The sequence below is a fragment of the Gossypium raimondii genome, chromosome 9, assembly GCF_025698545.1.
Source record: "Gossypium raimondii isolate GPD5lz chromosome 9, ASM2569854v1, whole genome shotgun sequence".
Classification (NCBI taxonomy): domain Eukaryota; kingdom Viridiplantae; phylum Streptophyta; class Magnoliopsida; order Malvales; family Malvaceae; genus Gossypium; species Gossypium raimondii.
Genome location: NC_068573.1, coordinates 37,734,860 through 37,752,363, shown reverse-complemented (window position 1 = coordinate 37,752,363; position 17,504 = coordinate 37,734,860). Strand labels below are relative to the sequence as shown.

The following is a 17,504-nucleotide window of genomic DNA, read 5'->3' as shown; positions in this document are numbered from 1 at the left end:
GTCTGGGATAGTGACATCGATATGTGATAACATGTAAGACCATGTCTGGGACATTGGCATTGTACTGTGATTACATATAAGACCATGTATGGGGCATTGGCATTGTTATATGATTTCGTATAAGACCCTGTCTGGGACAGTGGCATCGATATGTGATAACATGTAAGACCATGTCTGGGACATTGGCATTGTACTGTGATTACGTATAAGACCATGTCTGGGACATTGGCATCGTTATATGATTTCGTATAAGACCCTGTCTGGGACAGTGGCATCGATATGTGATAACATGTAAGATCATGTCTGGGACATTGGCATTGTACTGTGATTACGTATAAGACCATGTCTGGGAAATTGGCATCGTTATATGATTTTGTATAAGACCCTGTCTGGGACAGTGGCATCGATATGTGATAATAAGTAAGACCATGTCTGGGACATTGGCATTGTACTGTGATTACGTATAAGACCATGTCTAGGACATTGACATCGTTATATGATTTCGTATAAGACCCTGTCTGGGATAGTGGCATCGATATGTGATAACATGTAAGACCATGTCTGGGACATTGACATTGTACTGTGATTACGTATAAGACCATGTTTGGGAAATTGGCACCGTTATATGATTTCGTATAAGACCCTGTCTGGGACAGTGGCATCGATATGTGATAATAAGTAAGACCATGTCTGAGACATTGGCATTGTACTGTGATTACGTATAAGACCATGTCTGGGACATTGACATCGTTATATGATTTCGTATAAGACCCTGTCTGGGACAGTGGCATCGATATGTAATAACATGTAAGAACATATCTGGGATATGACATTATACGAGCTATTATGATTTCTGAGTATCCTTAACGATTTCGAATGATTCAACGGGCAAAATCAAGATGAGAATGAAAGTACAATTGAATTAAGTGATACAGATACGTATAGAACCTAAGTGAGAATCATATGAAGGTAATTTGGTAATTTCTTAGTGTATCATGCATATGAAATGAGAAAGATTTATGTATAAATATGATTCATGCCAAAATGTGTTTATTTGACTATAATGAGGTATGAATTAAATGATATGTGAGATATGAGTTATAGTTGTGTTAACTAAATATACATATGGCACATGGTGTGCGGAATATTGTTATTTGATGATAATTTACTTGGCTAAAGAAAAGGTGATGATATTGAATAATAAAGTATATTTATATAATTATTTACGCATATGAAAATGTGAATGAAATGATAAGAAGTATTCAAACTATACGTGTTTTGAATGAATAAACTCATGAAAATCTGGATTAATTATGTGCATGAATTTGAAATAGAATGGTGCAATCATATGTATTATATCATATTTTGAATAATTTTTTTAAATACGGTTAGTTAATAACATGATTTTATTTCTATACGAGCTTACTAAGTCTTAGAGCTTTTTTTTTGTTTATAGAGTTTCGGAGGCTTGCTCGGTTTGGAAGTCGTCGGAGATGTCATCACACTATCCAGTTATGGTTTGACATTTATAAGCTTTGTGATTTTGGTTATATGACATGTATAGGCTTGAGTCTTTTTGATAAAGGTTTTTGGTGATGGTTCAAGATGACCATTTGATCATTTGGTATATGATGAGTATTTACTTATGAAAAGCATGTTTTAAATAGGTTTGAATGTGAAAATGTGTTGGTTTCCATATTGATTGTAAATTGTCCAATAGGTCCGGTAATGCTCCATAACCCTATTCCAGTGACGGATACGGGTTAGGGGTGTTACAAAAATCTTAGAAGATGAACTCGATGCCACGTTTGGAGGACAAATGTTGATAATAGTAGTCGTTAATAGCTGTAGGAATAGAGACTTATTTTTCATTAGTTAACAAATTGAATTTTAACCTAAATTCATATTTAATGTTAAATTAAAAAGTGACCAACTATCATCTAAAAAAAAGAATGTTGTAATATATTATATAAATATTTAAAACTAAAAAGTTAACCCATATGATATGGGAAAAAAAAAGAAATATTTTTTTATTTTTCAAAGTTGGAAGGGGGGCAAACTTTTCAAAAGTTAAGGGGATAAATAAAAAATATACAATTTTATATTTTAGGGGGTCAGGTCCCTGCCAGCCCCCCAGATTCGCCATTGATGACAACCAAATGTCAAAAAAGGTTGTAGGCGATTAGCTATTATTGACCGTATTGAGTTTCCTCATTCAATTCTAGCTTGTTTAAGTTAGGCAAGTGAAAGAGTAAGAATGAATGAGTACAAAGTAAAATTTGGTTATAGATTTAGGTTGTATTTTAAATTTGTTTGAAAATTTATTTTTTAGATGAATAAATTTTTTTTTGGATTTTAATTTTTAGAAATTAATTTGGATTTAGTTTTATTTTGGGTTTAATTTTATTATTATAATTTTATTGCAATTTTATTACAATGATATTAATCAACAAATTAAGTTTATCTTCTTTACTTCTCAAATCTTTTGTAAAAAAAAGGAAAAGGAAAAGGAAAAGAATGAGGAAAATAAAGAAATAAAATGAAAAAGAAAATAAAAATGAAGATTAAAAAAAAGAATTAAACTGCTCAAAAAGAAAATGCATAGGGACTAGATGTGAAATTTGACCTAAATTGTTTTCTTTGGTGAGTTTTCTAGATCTTTTTCCTTTTTGCTAATTGAGTCTTAGCTCGACTGGCATGAGTATTATTATCAATGTAGAAATATGTGAGTTTGAGTGCGTTGAAGCACATTATCTTCCTATTTATAGGTTAGGGAGGAGTTATGAGTAATTTAGCCATTGTGTTAAAAAAATGATCAGAACCTTATGTAATGACTCTAAGGGTGGGTTTAGGTAAACACACAGCTATCTTAACCCATGATCTTAAAACGTCGCGGGGAAGAACCCATGCCCCAAATAGATATACTCAAAATCATCTTCCAGATTCCACAAGTTTGGAAACTAAGGTATTATAAGCAATTGATTTAATAATGAATGCTTTGCGCCAAAGGTTGCCTCAGTTGTTGATTCTACACTTAATTGATTCGCACAACCGGAGTACCCCGTTGCTCTACGGAATGATCTTCCATTTTAGAATCTCCTCAATTGAAGTTGAAGCCATGATCATTTTTGGAAGCATGGGCCACTGAATAAGAGAGTCTGGGCAAAGCCATTACCATTACCTTTACCTTTCATCTTTTTACTGTTTCTCTCCGTATCCTCTTTCTCTTCAGACGAAATTCGCGACTTCCATGACCTTTTTTTCCCCCTTTCTTTAGCGTCTAATTTATTAAATTTACATAACACATAAAAAATAAATAGGTAAAATTTAGAAATGGTCACTAAACTATCGACTTTGTTCTATTTGGTCACTCAACTATAAAATTTTTCGATTTAGCCATTAAACTTTTCGAAATTAAATATTTTAGTCAATCTTTTATTAGTTGCTGAGTGACAAAAAGTTGACAGGAATTTTTTATTGGTCTAGTAAAAATTTAATCCTTTAATATTTACATATTCTATCGTTTTGATCCTAAATATAAAAATTTAACAAATTTAACCTTTAATGTTTACAAAATTTGTCTCTTAAATTCAATATTCAAAAAGCAAAATACTAAACTAATTTCATAAAAAAGCTTTAATATATTAAAGATATTAATTTATTTATGTAATAATTAAAACTCATTAACCAAATCACTAAATAATTTCAGTTTTTCTTCCTAAATTTTGATTTAAAAGATTTTAAAATTAAATTCTAGCATTTTGGTTTTAATTGTGTTAAATTTAATAATCACAAATTAATCTTAAATTAAAAAGTGGTATACCTTTTAACTCTGTTAGGAGTAAACATAATGGAATCTTATTTTTCAAATGAGTTCCACGGCTGTTATCTTCAGTTTGTTTGCAAAGCGGTAGTGGAAAAATGAAAAGAAGGGCTCAGTCAATCCGTGGAGACAAACACCAAACTAATCTAACAAATGTGGTCCAATCAGACCAAGTCAACCAATCACACTTCCATAAACCCAAAAATAAAGTAGAATAATAATTTTAAAATTTTAAAAGAATAAAAGAAAAGTTCCACATTAGATGATTAAAAAAACATATTGATTTTTCAAACTCACCTCTTCCTCTAGTTCTCATGGAAACATGGCCAAACTCCAGTTCACAGTCATTGTCTTGTCTTACATCTCTTTCTCACTTTCACCCTGAACAAAATTGAAGTAAGTATTTTATTAATCAAATAAAAATATTTACAATATGAAATAAAATTTTTATACATTAAAAAGTCATCAAAAGTTTTTCGTCTAAAGGTTCATATATGTTTTCTAAGCTATAATAACTTAAATATGAATATTCCATTTCTCAATCTGTAAATAGGAGGATAATGCACTTTAGTACACTCAAACCCATGTCCTTGTTTATTGGCAACAAACAATACTCATGCCAGTCGAACTAAGATTTAATTGACATTTTTATTACTTGTTATATAGCTATACTTGTTTTAAACTAATACACTCTTTCTAGTATTGCGATGACAAATTTATCTTTACATATTTTTATATAAAATTTAAATAAAAAAAATTAAAATTAACATATTCATTTAGCACAAGTTTAAACATTTTTTTATCTTTACACTAATAGCATTATTAAATAAATTTAAAAATAATTTTTTTTCACTCACCTATAATCTAGTGTAGTTTATAGATTTATTTTAAATATAGAGAGTGAAAAAGAAAAAGAAAAAGGAATATAGGAGTAGTAGAAATGGCAGCAGCCCAGCCCATAATTATAACCTCCAAAACCCTAACCCTATAAATCCTTTCCATTTCCTTTCTCCTTCCTTACCGTCACTTCCTCTCTCCTTCACTCTCCCTAAAACCCACTCAAAAACCCTAATACACATTCACACACACACACTAAGGCAACCATGTCTGAGGTTGAGCTCTCTCGCTCAGAAAAGAAAAAGCACAAGAAAAAAACCGCGGCTGATGCTGACGCCAAAGAGTCCGACCAAGATTTCATGATCAAACCCCAGACCACCACTCCTTCCATCGACACTTCCCAGTGGCCTATCCTTCTAAAAAATTACGACCGCCTCAACGTTCGAACTGGCCACTACACTCCTCTTCCCTCCGGTTTCTCTCCCCTCAAGCGTCCCCTTGCTGAGTACATCAGGTACGGTATTTTGAACCTTGATAAACCTTCTAACCCTTCCTCTCATGAAGTGGTTGCTTGGATTAAGCGTATTTTGCGGGTCGAAAAGACTGGCCATAGTGGAACTTTGGACCCCAAAGTCACTGGGAATCTTATTGTATGCATCGATAGAGCCACTCGGCTTGTTAAATCCCAGCAGGGTGCAGGCAAAGAGTATGTCTGTGTTGCTCGCTTGCATTCCAAAGTGCCCGACGTGGCCAAGGTTGCTAGGGCTCTTGAAAGTTTGACTGGAGCTGTTTTTCAGAGGCCGCCCTTGATTTCGGCCGTTAAAAGACAGCTTAGGATTCGAACTATTTACGAAAGTAAGCTTCTTGAGTATGATGTGGATAGGCATTTGGTTGTTTTCTGGATTTCTTGCGAGGCGGGTACTTATGTTAGGACTATGTGTGTTCATTTGGGATTAATTCTTGGGGTTGGTGGGCATATGCAGGAACTTAGGAGGGTTAGGTCTGGGATTTTAGGTGAGAAAGATAATATGGTGACCATGCATGATGTTATGGATGCTCAATGGGTTTATGATAATTATAGAGATGAGACTTATTTGAGGAGGGTGATTATGCCTCTTGAAGTCCTTTTGACTAGTTATAAGAGGCTGGTTGTGAAGGACTCTGCTGTTAATGCTATTTGTTATGGGGCGAAGTTGATGATTCCTGGATTACTGAGGTTTGAGAATGACATTGAGGTTGGGGAGGAAGTTGTGTTAATGACGACAAAAGGAGAGGCAATTGCTCTGGGAATTGCTGAAATGACCACTGCGGTTATGGCTACTTGTGATCATGGTGTGGTGGCAAAGATTAAGAGGGTAGTTATGGACAGGGATACTTATCCGAGGAAGTGGGGTTTGGGGCCAACTGCATCCATGAAGAAGAAATTGATTGCAGAAGGCAAATTGGATAAGCATGGAAAGCCAAATGACAGCACTCCTAAAGAGTGGTTAAGAAATGTCGCGTTGCCAACTGGTGGGGATTCTATGGTTGCCAGCCTAGCAGCTTCTGCTGAACCTGCGGCGGTGGAAAAGGAAAAGGAAGATGGAGAGGGGCGCAAGCGCAAATTGGATGACAGCAGTGATAGCCCTGCTCCGGTTGTTGGTAAGAAAGCCAAGGTTGAGGAAGGTGAAGCTGAAGTTGAGAAGAAAGAGAAAAAGAAGAAGAAACATAAGAAGAGTGAAGAGGATGATGATGCTGAAACTGAAGAGAAGGTTGAGAAGGAAAAAAAGAAGAAGAACAAGGATAAGGTTGAAGCTTCTTCACCAGATACAGAGAAGTCTGAGAAGAAGAAGAAGAAGAAGAAGAGCAAGGAGAGCGAGGAGACTCCTGTTGCTGTTAATGGTGCAGGGGATGATAAAAGTGAAAAGAAAAAAAGGAAGAAAAAAAGCAAAGATGCAGTAGAGGAGTAGGTGATGAGGTTTTAAAACATTTCCTTTTAGTAGGAAATCAAATTGTTTTGCAGTTGTATGTTTGGTGCCTACATTAACCTTTTTAAGAAGTGTTTTGCAGTTTCTCAATGTAGTTTTTGGCATAAACAATTTTATGATTTACTTTTATGTAATGGAATGCGTTCATTATCTGCAATGTTTTTCTTTTATTCCACATCATTATTTGTTTGCCTATCATCTCCACCTGTCTTCATCTAACCATTTTCAGGAGATTTGTTCATTGGATGAAGAGATAAGATTAAGTTATGAAGTTAATGCTTTGACATGGCTTTGCTGTATAGATGAATGTGTGCCTTCATTTGTGATGAAAACATGGTCTCCATTACTAATTAGGATTAACTTGTGAATATGCTGCGCATGTCTGCTTATGGGTTTTGCTGCTATTGTTATCTTGATCTTTTGAGTAAAGCTTATTAATGATAGTAATCTGATTATTCTCATTGCAAATAACAAAATGTATTTTATTTTCATGAGCAGAGGTCTTCAACTGCATGGTTAAAGGGTTAAAGGATGAGATGAGTAACTTCTCGCAGTATAAGAGAAACATATTTTGATATATAACTAAATAAGAAAGACCAACTAATAAATATAAGTTTTGTTCCTTTTAATCAATGCTGCTCCTAAAACGGGGTGGGCGACGTAAGTAAATTTTACGTACTTCCAAAGTGCTGCAGGAAGATTCCGACCAAATATGTTGCCATTTCGTTTGATTGTAATTTAATTTAATGTTGTAGGATATGAAGTGATGAAACCAAATCTCACATCGCCATGGGTGTGGCTACGGTTTTTGGGCTGAGCTCAATCAACTACTAGGGGAAACAATTTCTTAGCTTTCTTTTTCTTTGCCCCATTAATCCTACCAAAAATGAAAAGCTGTATTTGATTAGCTTTTCAAAAGAATTGAAGCGCCATGGGTATCATATTATAACTCCGCTCTATTACGGGGTAAAACTAAAATTAGGAAACTAAAATAATGACTAAACGGTGTGTTTAGTATGTAGGGTATTAATGAAAACGATACATATCAGTTTAATGAAACAGTGCACTTAGGAAGAAATTAAAGAAACAATGCGCTTAGGGAGTAACGGTCTTAACTGTTAAAGGGCTAACGGTCATTTCCTTCCCTCTTTAAACAACTGCTATAGGTGGGAGAATTTGATTTACCAGGTGAAGTAGAGTGAGAAGGCACAGGCAGAGATCGAGGAAAACTACCAACACTAGGAAAAAGAGTCCTCTTCTGAGAATGGAGAAGGTGGAAGCCCTCAACTAAGGATTGAGGCTTAAACAACTGTAGATACTGGCCAATTTCCAATTTCAGATTGCTGGTGAAGATACTCAATGCGTATGACTCGGGCAGTTGCAGCTGATTCAACAAAGTGAGAAATGCATCATTATATCGCTCCACGGTTCCTTGCTGCTTCAAGGTGACTAACTCAGCCATTGGATCTCGAAAGAGGCTGGATCCAAACCTCTCCTGCAGGCTACGAGCATAACAGGTCCAGTTCCGCTTGTGCAACCCCCCCCCCCCTTAAGTGTAAAAATGATGCCAGTCCAATGCCCTTCCTTCAAGGTGAAGCATTACTGTGCGAACTTTAGCATTGTCTGCCACTCCCTCTACTTCAAAATACTGTTCAAGTTTAGACCATCAACCTCGAAAATCTGTCCCATCGAATCGAGGGCAATCAAGCTTATGAGATCTACCAAGACCAGCAAATGGACCCAATCGAGACTGCATACTCGCACTCCCCATATCTGGCAAGGGATCATGAGATGGGCCACCAGTGGGGGCTTCCAGTGGATTTTTTGGAGTAAATTCAGGTGGATCCTCTCCCAAAATCCCCTTGCCCTTAGTTGGAACAACTGCATTACTAGCAGCAGGGGTCGGATTCCCCAAATATTGCCCAAACAAATTATGAAGTTCAAATCTCAACTCACGTCCTTGAATTTGGTCTCCAACTTAGAATCCCGTTGTGCGAGTTCACCTCGGAGCTTAGTGACCTCTTGTTGTAGTATACCAACATCCTTTTGCACCTGAGTGGTGACCCCATCGCCAATCATGGAGGATCATTTGAGCTCTGGTACCTTTGTTGCGGGTTGAAATCGAAAAAGAAGAAAAGAGGAAGATAGGAGAATGAAGAGAGAGAGATGAAAACTGAATTGTCAACCAAATTCATAGCTGTTTTCCCCCTCCTACAGCAGTTGTTTAAAGAGGGAAGGAAATGACCATTACAAAAGTTCGTTAGCCCTTTAACAACTAAGGCCGTTACTCTCTAAGCGCACCGATTCATTAGTTCCTTACTAAGCGCACCGTTTCATTAAATCGATACGCACTATTTTCATTAACACCCTCCATACTAAATGCACCGTTTAATCCTTATTATTTTATTTTTCTATTTCAGTTTTACCCTGTAACACGCTCACCTCTTTCCTTTTCCTTGGATTGCAACCAATTTGTTTCGAAAGTAGAGCTCTGGAACTGGGACTGGGACCACTAAGATACAGCTTTAAGTTTTACTTGAATTCTCCGACCTTCATGAAGTCTTTTTCCCAATAATATTGCTGTTTGATTAATATGATTGATATCTTTGGATTTATAACCCTGCAAACATGATTTCCCTACACTAGAGCTTGATGACCTCTGTTCGAATTCCCAACATTTAGATTCTACTTGGATTTTTCTTTTTGTTTTTCCTATTTCTCCGTATGCGTTGTTCCATCTGGAAGTTGTTTATTGACTAGATCAGTTTCTGCTGCCTGCCACCATGCAGTCTTCAAACCGTATCGCATTCTTGGATTAACTTGAAAATGAATTTGGTCAGGGACTGAATCAGGCATCTGCTATCGTACTACACATGACATGCCTTCTATTTTTCACATACACAAAAATCCTATTAACTTATCAAGTATTTTGATTGTTACTGAATCCTTAATTTGGTTTAATTTTTTCATATCATCAAAGGGAACTCATCTCCTCTTGTTCAACTCAAAATTCCCTTTTCAAGTATTTTGCCAAGTTTTTGTTTCCTATCTAATTCTCTGTGGACTTATCTATATGGTCCTGCTGCTAGACTTGTAATGTTTAGGGCGTTCATTAACACTTAAAATGTATTTGGACGACAGTGCAAGGGTGTGATATTTTGGTTCACTTAGTAAATGATTCTTCAATGACATCTTCTCCTATTACTTATGCAAAAAATGCAGCTACCAGCTAGATTTCCATTCAATCTCTTACTGCAGGTGGTAAAGATCCTCATTCAGACAGGCATGATGTTATCTCTGACATCCATAACCATTTATCAGAACAATTGCTCTAGTTTTCAGAAAGGACTAACAACACCATACTTATACAAGTACACTTATGGTATTCTTATTTTTTCCCCATCATAAGCATGCTCAAAATATGCTTTGAGGTTTCAGAAAAAATATGGAACTTGCAACTTCTCAGACTCTTAACTGCTACCTCCTAATTTCTGTTCTTTTCCTACTGTGATGTTTCACCCGAACGAATTGATGTTTCTGTTTCATTCAGATTGGCCGTATGAAATGGCCACTTCTTTTGGTCTTACCTGCAAGATTATTCGGCAGGAAAAGATAATGAAGTTTCACCATCATTGCAAAGAGTTCAAATTTTCACTTGAATAAAAGATAATAGCAGGCCTCTTTTATCCCATATCAATGAAATTTCCCTATGAATGCTCTACCAAGTGAGGTTTTAAACTTTCAAAGACTTACTCTGAAATTTCATAATAATATCATTTTAGTTTAAACAAAATCAGGTATAAAAATGGTAGGCTCGTTTGTATGCTTTGTACTTATGAGCTCCTTGTATTAAAAAGTGCTTAGCTTCTTTTTCTGTTGCTATACAGATTCCCTATTGTTAACATCATTTTTCCCAGAAATGATGAAGAAATGCAGGGTTCTTGGTGCTTACCTTGTAAACTGACACCAATTTGACTGGTTGTTGCTGGAGGAGGTATATCAGCACTTTTGATGATTTCAACTTATAGCCGGAATGACAGTCTCAAATGCTTCGACAAGCAGCCCTACTCGCCTCTTCCTTTCTGGAGTTAGTTTAGCAACCACTTGTTGAAGTGCATAATCTAACATCCATTCTTCAGCATTTTTTCTGTCTCCCATATTCTGATGCCTTAGGAGAACTTTCTCTGATTCTGCTGCAGGATCTACGGGCAGGTATCTAGGTCCCCTTGGGTTAAATTCTCTGACTTTTTCCAATGCCTTGACAAATCTCCTGAGGAGGATTAATTTTTTCAGATTGCTCCAATTTCTCTGCACTCTCTTCTTCGATTGAATTCCCGCATCTGTCCCTCCTTTTGCTTCCATTTTGGTGTTGACATTTTTAGAACTCCATGTTTTCTCTTTAGAATTCAAGGTTGAACAAAGTTCTGTTCTTATGGTTTTAGCTTCTTCAGAAGTCTCTTTAGCAGGACCAGTAGAACTGGAGATGATTTTTACCTCTTCTTGTCCATGTTTCTTCTCAGGAAGTTCTAGATCTGGAACTACATCACCAATAACTGATTGATTATCTGATGTGTCTTGTTGAATTTCTGGGAGAGGTATCTCATCAATGGCTTCTTCTACCAGCTTTATAATCTCATTGTTGCAGCCTGGTGAGTAATTCTCAATCATGTCCTGACCTGCTGCAAATGAACTGTGACCATCAGTGTCGTTCTCTCTAGAATGTTTGCTGGCATCATCACCTTGTACTTCCTCATCTGATAAACTCTGAAGCCGTTGTGATCCATTTTCCGTGGCACCACCTGACACCATGTGCTTATATATTAAGTACCAAAGCCTCGTGTATTTTTGTCTTTCCGACTTAGAAATATCAGCTGCGAAATTTGACTCGGGTTTTTCAAGTGGTGAATGGAGGAATTTATATTTTGGCTGAGCTCCTTCTCCAATTTCTGTTGGCCATTCAGGTGTACCAGGTTGCTGATCAGGTGAATTACTTGAGTCACTAGATTCCAAATCCATCTCCTTTATATCAAATTCAGAACCCGAATTGCAGACTTCTGAGCTAGGAGCTGAAATTTTTTCCTTTGGGATAACTTCTTCATTTACTGGGAAAATTTTGTCATTAGAAGTCCTTATTGCATCCTCATCAGTTAAGGACTTATCAGCTGGTCTGGGTTTTTCAAGTTCTGACAAAGAGAGGTCGACAATCGAAACTTCATTCCCATTATTTTCACCAACTGCATTAGTATCTTCTTTGTTCATGTCTGTACCGCTCATTTCTGAGCCTGCTACACACAACGGTTGTTCTTTGCTGCTACAAATAAGACTTGTTTCTTTAGAATCCGGAGATGATTTTGTCAATTTCTGGTATGCTATATTGGATACAGTGACTTGGCCACGATCATCTGTGGAATCCATTTCAGACTGCAATAGTTTTCCCGGGGAGATTTCTGAACCATTTTCATTTGGCGTGCCAGCACCATTGTCAACTGAGAACTCATTATAGGCTTGAACAGAAGTTGTAGGAGAAGAAGCTGCTGCATTGGACCTTACATCATCTCCATTTTCTGCTGGGATGACGGTTTCAAAAGCTTGTACCAACATAGCAACTTTTCTTTTCTGAGATGGAGCCAGTGTTGAAATCACTTGACGAAGTGCATGGTCAAGCATCCATTCCTCGGCGTTTTTTCTCTCTTTCTCAGTTTGATGCCTCAGTTGAATTTTTTGTGCTTCTGGGTCTTTGGCTGTAGGAAGATAAGGTATTGTTTTTGGCTTTAAGTTCCTCACCTTCTCTAATGACTTGACAAATCTCCTGAGGATTATGATCTTTTTCAGATTGCTCCAGCTGCTTGGCATTTGCTTGTCAGACATTTTTCCTTCCTTTGGGGCTGCTTTCACTTCTTCAGATGCAATTTCTTTATCACTTTTAATCTTCATTTCTTCTTGATTCTGTACCATACACTCTTCAATGGAATTAGAGGAAGTTGAGATGTTCTCTTTGCCTTCATCTTGCTTCTGATACAAGAGCTCCTGGTCTGAAGTTTTCTCACTAACAATTGTTTGATCATCTGATGAATGGTCTGGAATTTCAGAGAGGATCTTGTCAAATGCTTGCTGTACCAGCTTAATGGCATCACTTTGGCTGAACTCAAGCTTCCGGTTGCTTGCATCATGATCATTGATGCTCGTGGCCTTATCTGCCTGTGAAATTTCCTGACAAGAGTCATTCTTTCCATGTGTATGATGCAGATCATCTACTTGCTCTTCTGCATTCGTTCCAGGACGAGGAGTTTGAATTTCAGGTTCAGCATCAAGACCTGTGACCATATGCCGGTATATTAATTTCCAAAATGTGAAATTCTTCTGATTTTCCATCTCTGTTTTGCGTGCCACGTCAGTACTACTAGTAGAAGCCATAGGATCTCTAGGTTGCAGGATTCCACTATCAAGGTCCGAATCTTCTTTCTTATCTTCAATGGTTGAAGCTGGTTCTTCCATCATCCCAGTAACAGGAGCATCATTAATATCTTTGTGAGATTCTTTGCCCATTGGAACACAGGTATTGTAGGTGTCATCTGGCTTCAAGGACAGATTGGCAAACTGTGATGGGTCTCCAAACTCCTGTGAAGTAACATCTCCACCTTCGGGACGGCCCGGAGCGTGAATGGACTTACGGTCTCCATTGTTGATTCTTTTAGTCTCTTCAATATTGGTGCCAGGGGTATCACATTTTGCCTTTTGTTGTTCTCCAATTCCACTGCAATCAACATCAATGTGTTTGAATGCTTGAAATGTCCCTGGACTTTGCTGTCCTACTTTAAGCGGATTATTACTTTGCTGCAGATGCTCTTCATGACTTGGACATGATGATTCACCAGGCACACTCTCGGCCAAATCTACAAAATCACTGCCCTCCTTTCCCTCCGTTGCTGGTATGGAAGGGATCTCTCTGATATCAACAGTTTGTTGAAATGCAACCCCAAGATCCCCATCAGGGACTCTTTTCTCTGTCTGGGCTCCTTTCTTTCTATTACCAGAGGTTTGACGGTGGTCTGGTTTCAAGCTTTTCTGGCTCTTGGCGGCCCGCCTCCTCATCAAGACAAACCTCCTCAATGGAGGTTTGTCACCATGGTGATGACCATGAAGAGAGCAATAACTGTATCGGCAGACATTCAAGACTGCAGTTCCATCAGATTCATTTCCTCCTGGTTTAATCTCTAAATGATCTGGAAATTTGGAAGCTTTGAGTGTGGAGGAACAGGTAGCTCTCTCTACGTTTGGGTCTGAAATGGAAGAGCATTTCTTTGTCCTCTTAGATCTTAAACTTGCCATTTTAGTTAACTTCTTCAAAGGTCCCAAACTAGATGTTCTTACAACTCTAACGGACTTATTACCAGGATAAGCTAACTGTTTTGCATTTGCAGAAATGTTGTTATCCTGATCACTGCTATCGAAACTAGGTCCAGAATAACAGGAACTCGCTTGTAACTGCTCCTTCTTCATATCAGAACTAGTTTCATTCAAGTAATGAGTTGATGAATCTTGAGAATTTACCTCTCTCCTAGATGATTTCTTCCCTTTCTTCTTCAACTCAGTTCCTCCAGAAAATTTCTTCATCTGTGGCCTTCTGAATTTCATGCTGGACTTTCTGGTTACACTTCTAAGAAGCTTAAAACCCGATTCTGCTGTCGGTAATACCTGTCCATACGAAGCAAGTTTGGCTTATCAACAACTTGAATTTTCACAACAATTAATAAATAGCATGAAAACTTTGTCTACTTGCCTGAAAATTCTCCGACTTTGTGGCATGGATATGATTTGGTGACGCATCAGACATGTCTATAGGAGTAGATTGTTCCGAGCTTGCTGCATATCCTGATAACTTGGATCGAAATTGATTTCCCTTTCTTGTTGATGGAACTCTTGAGAGCTTGATTGATCTCAGTTTCTTCATCTTCTTCTCTACTTGTATTTTGTCTTTGTTTCTGCCACCCTGATTGTCCAAAGATGATTGAGTTGTAGTGGACATCGTTTCTGATTCCATGGAATAATCAAGATCTGCTTCAGCTTGAAGCTTGCCACCCATCGTCCTTGGAATCTCTAAAACCAAACAGCTAGAGATAGATTGAATGGGAAAATTGATGTTTACGAGGAAGATTCTTGTTTATTACCTGTTATTCAGGTGCACTGCATTCAAAGTGTGGAGGATGTCTTAAAATCAGACAATTGTAGGAGGTTGAGTTTTGGCTGTGGATGTGTTTTTTGAATATGACTTGAAAAATTGGAGGAGATTAGATGCCTTGACTTGTACAAAGGTGGAGACTATTGACTTGATCTTTGTTGACCCCATCAATGCCTTTGCTCATTATAATTTAATATTGTCTGGCAAACTTATTATCATGTTCAAAAAGCCTATAAACCATGTGGACCAACACTATTGCTTTTACCATATGTTACCAGTTGGCAGAGTGTTGCTGCTCCATAATTTCATTTATACGACTTTCTGTTATTCTCTATTAATCACAAGACACAAGGAGGGCATCGATTTGCTACATGAATATGTATTTTTGTGCTGTAATTTGTACCAATCATCATCAAATAAAACTATTCTTCCGACTTTTATTGCTGAATCAAATAAGAGGTTGAGATTTGAGGGGTGCCCACAGCACAGCTGCCAAAAGGAGTAAAGAAAACCGTGTGGGGTCTCTCGCTACTACTTTTATTGGGTGCTCTTTCATCATTCTATTTCTAATTATTTGAATTTGAATTTATAGGTTTACGATCTTCAAAATTGTTTTTAATTAGTGCAATCGGTGTGAACAGAGAATGCTATTTTGAAGATCATTTTATAATTCAATAACTTAAATGAAAACTTTTAATTATTTTAATGACCATTTTATAATTTTTAAAGTTGAGTGACAAAACATAAACTTACTAATAATTTAATTACCTTATAGGTAGTTTATCCTAATTTTTTTTATTATAATTAGAGAGGAGAACCGCAATAATAGAATTTAAATCTTGATTTCGGAATTGTATTAATTATTGAAACGATATGAAAAAAATTTGTCAAAAAGTGTTGACCATTGAACTGCAAACTTTTTGTAGGAGATGTTAACACAACTTTTTTTTTTTTGAATTTCTCAAGTTATTCATTGGAACGAGTCTAATAACTAACCCTCTGTATTTTGTAGGCCTATTAAAGGGTAGACATTGGCCACAAATTTTAAAGTAGCTCCATACCCAGGATGAAGATTAAACCCTGAACCATTGATTAAGGTAGGAGAGACATTATCATCTCATCTAACTCCCGTGATTATGCCAATATAACTTTGATCCTCCTTCCACATGAAAACGTATTCATTTTTCTTTGTGAAGTGAGTTTTATTTCATAGTTAAATAATTAATAATAAAGAAAGGAAAAAACGAAAGAAAATATTAAACAAAAAGTTAATTGCACCAATATTCCTATATTATGATTTTACTTTAAATTGGTTTCTAAATTTTAAAATATTTTAATTATATCCTCAAATTGCAAAACATTTTAATTGCATCTTTAAACTATCAATTAGGTCCTTTTATTAATGAAATAGTTAATTTGACCAATAAATGTCACGTAAAGTTTTATATGACATAATTTAAAAGAAAATTTAAAAAAGTAAAATGTTGCCACATAACTTTTAAAATTAAAACTAAAAATAAAGTAAAACTGAAAAAGAAAGAGTGAATGACAGTTATTTACAAGCTTTGAAAACCTCAAAACAAAAAATCTTACAACATCCATTTAAAAAAATTATTTTAAATTATGTCACATAATATTTAACGTCTCGTTTAACGGTTGAATTAACAATTTTAATAACGGAGGACTTTAATGATATAAGATTGATATTTGAGAATGTAATTAGAATGTTTTAAAATTAAGAAGATAGTTTGATTAACTCTTAAACAACTTAAGGAAATATTTGATTTTTATTTAGCTAGTTAAAATTAGTAAAGAAAAGATAAATGGATTTTAATATTTTTTATTTGGTTAGTACGTGGAAAGGAAAGTAAATGGTTTGCTTAAATATCATATAATAATTAATGTTTTTCATAGAACAATAATTACAAGTGTTAATAAAGAAAGTAAAATTAATTTGATACATTTGTTAAATAGTCTTACTAATTCAAAATGTAGAAAATAATTTTGATAGCAAAATTAAAAATAAAAAGAATCTTAAAATACTTAAGAGCTATAATAATAAAAAAAAGACAAATTAAAAATAATTACAACCATTTATAAACAAAATAAGAAACTAAAAAAAAATCGATGTATTAGTAAAAACATCAGCTCCCTTCACTTTTCGGCCTATGTCAAATATATCTTATCCAAATAAGAAAAGAATAATCCTTTCCCTTAACTTACTTAAATTTCCCCAACATTAGTTTTGGGCTTTTTCTATTTTCTATTTTAAAGAAAAATAATTTTCATGGTAAAGAAGGTTTCATATTATTTTGAAAATATGAAATTCAATAATAGTATTTTATTTAGTGAATTTTCCGTTATATTAGAAGAATATAGTGATGCTAATTGAATTTCAAAATTCAGACGAGACAAAATCACTAGTGGTTATATATCCACCTTGGGTGGTGGTGTTGTATCATGGAGATCAACCAAATAAACAATTATAGCAAAATTTATCACGGAATCAAAATTTATTGATATGACGTTAAGTGATTGAAAAACTTCTTAGCAAGTATATCATTAGGCACAAATCCAACAACTTTTGTGTTCGTGCATTGTGATTGCCATCGACATAATAAAGTTTTCAATGATAAAAATAGACATATTTGTTTAACACATGACGTGATAAAGTAACTAAAAAGGACGGAGTTGTAAT

General features: G+C 35.7%; 2 protein-coding genes across 4 annotated transcripts; one reads left to right on the top strand and one right to left on the bottom strand.

The window, feature by feature from the left end:
* Positions 1–4,824: 4,824 nt before the first annotated feature.
* On the top strand, positions 4,825–6,784 carry LOC105799464 (H/ACA ribonucleoprotein complex subunit 4). The gene has a single exon (XM_012630045.2). It carries the CDS (start codon positions 4,927–4,929, stop codon positions 6,607–6,609), a length of 1,683 nt encoding a protein of 560 aa, XP_012485499.1. The 5' UTR covers positions 4,825–4,926; the 3' UTR covers positions 6,610–6,784.
* A 3,134-nt stretch (positions 6,785–9,918) lies between these two features.
* On the bottom strand, positions 9,919–14,975 carry LOC105799463 (calmodulin binding protein PICBP). Of its 3 annotated transcripts, XR_008188722.1 has the most exons (4): positions 14,796–14,974; positions 14,408–14,724; positions 10,580–14,322; positions 9,919–10,214 (listed from the first exon to the last, which is right to left on the bottom strand). XR_008188722.1 is itself a non-coding variant. In XM_052620796.1 (2 exons), exons 1-2 carry the CDS (start codon positions 14,708–14,710, stop codon positions 10,645–10,647), a joined length of 3,981 nt encoding a protein of 1,326 aa, XP_052476756.1. In that variant the 5' UTR covers positions 14,711–14,975; the 3' UTR covers positions 10,359–10,644. The 3 variants fall into 3 exon arrangements, 1 of the variants encoding a protein (XP_052476756.1); XR_008188721.1 differs by having other exon boundaries at positions 14,408–14,974; XM_052620796.1 differs by lacking the exon at positions 9,919–10,214 and having other exon boundaries at positions 10,359–14,322; positions 14,408–14,975.
* Between the last annotated feature and the right edge of the window lie 2,529 nt (positions 14,976–17,504).

What these genes read in the sequence shown, in the direction of transcription:
- LOC105799464 (XM_012630045.2), top strand. Translation starts at nt 4,927, where the DNA reads ATGTCTGAGGTTGAGCTCTCTCGCTCAGAAAAGAAAAAGCACAAGAAA.
- LOC105799463 (XM_052620796.1), bottom strand. Translation starts at nt 14,710, where the DNA reads ATGGGTGGCAAGCTTCAAGCTGAAGCAGATCTTGATTATTCCATGGAA. An exon ending in CAAAGTCGGAGAATTTTCAG is followed by an intron (nt 14,323 to 14,407) that starts GCAAGTAGACAA and finishes TCGTATGGACAG; the next exon opens with GTATTACCGACAGCAGAATC.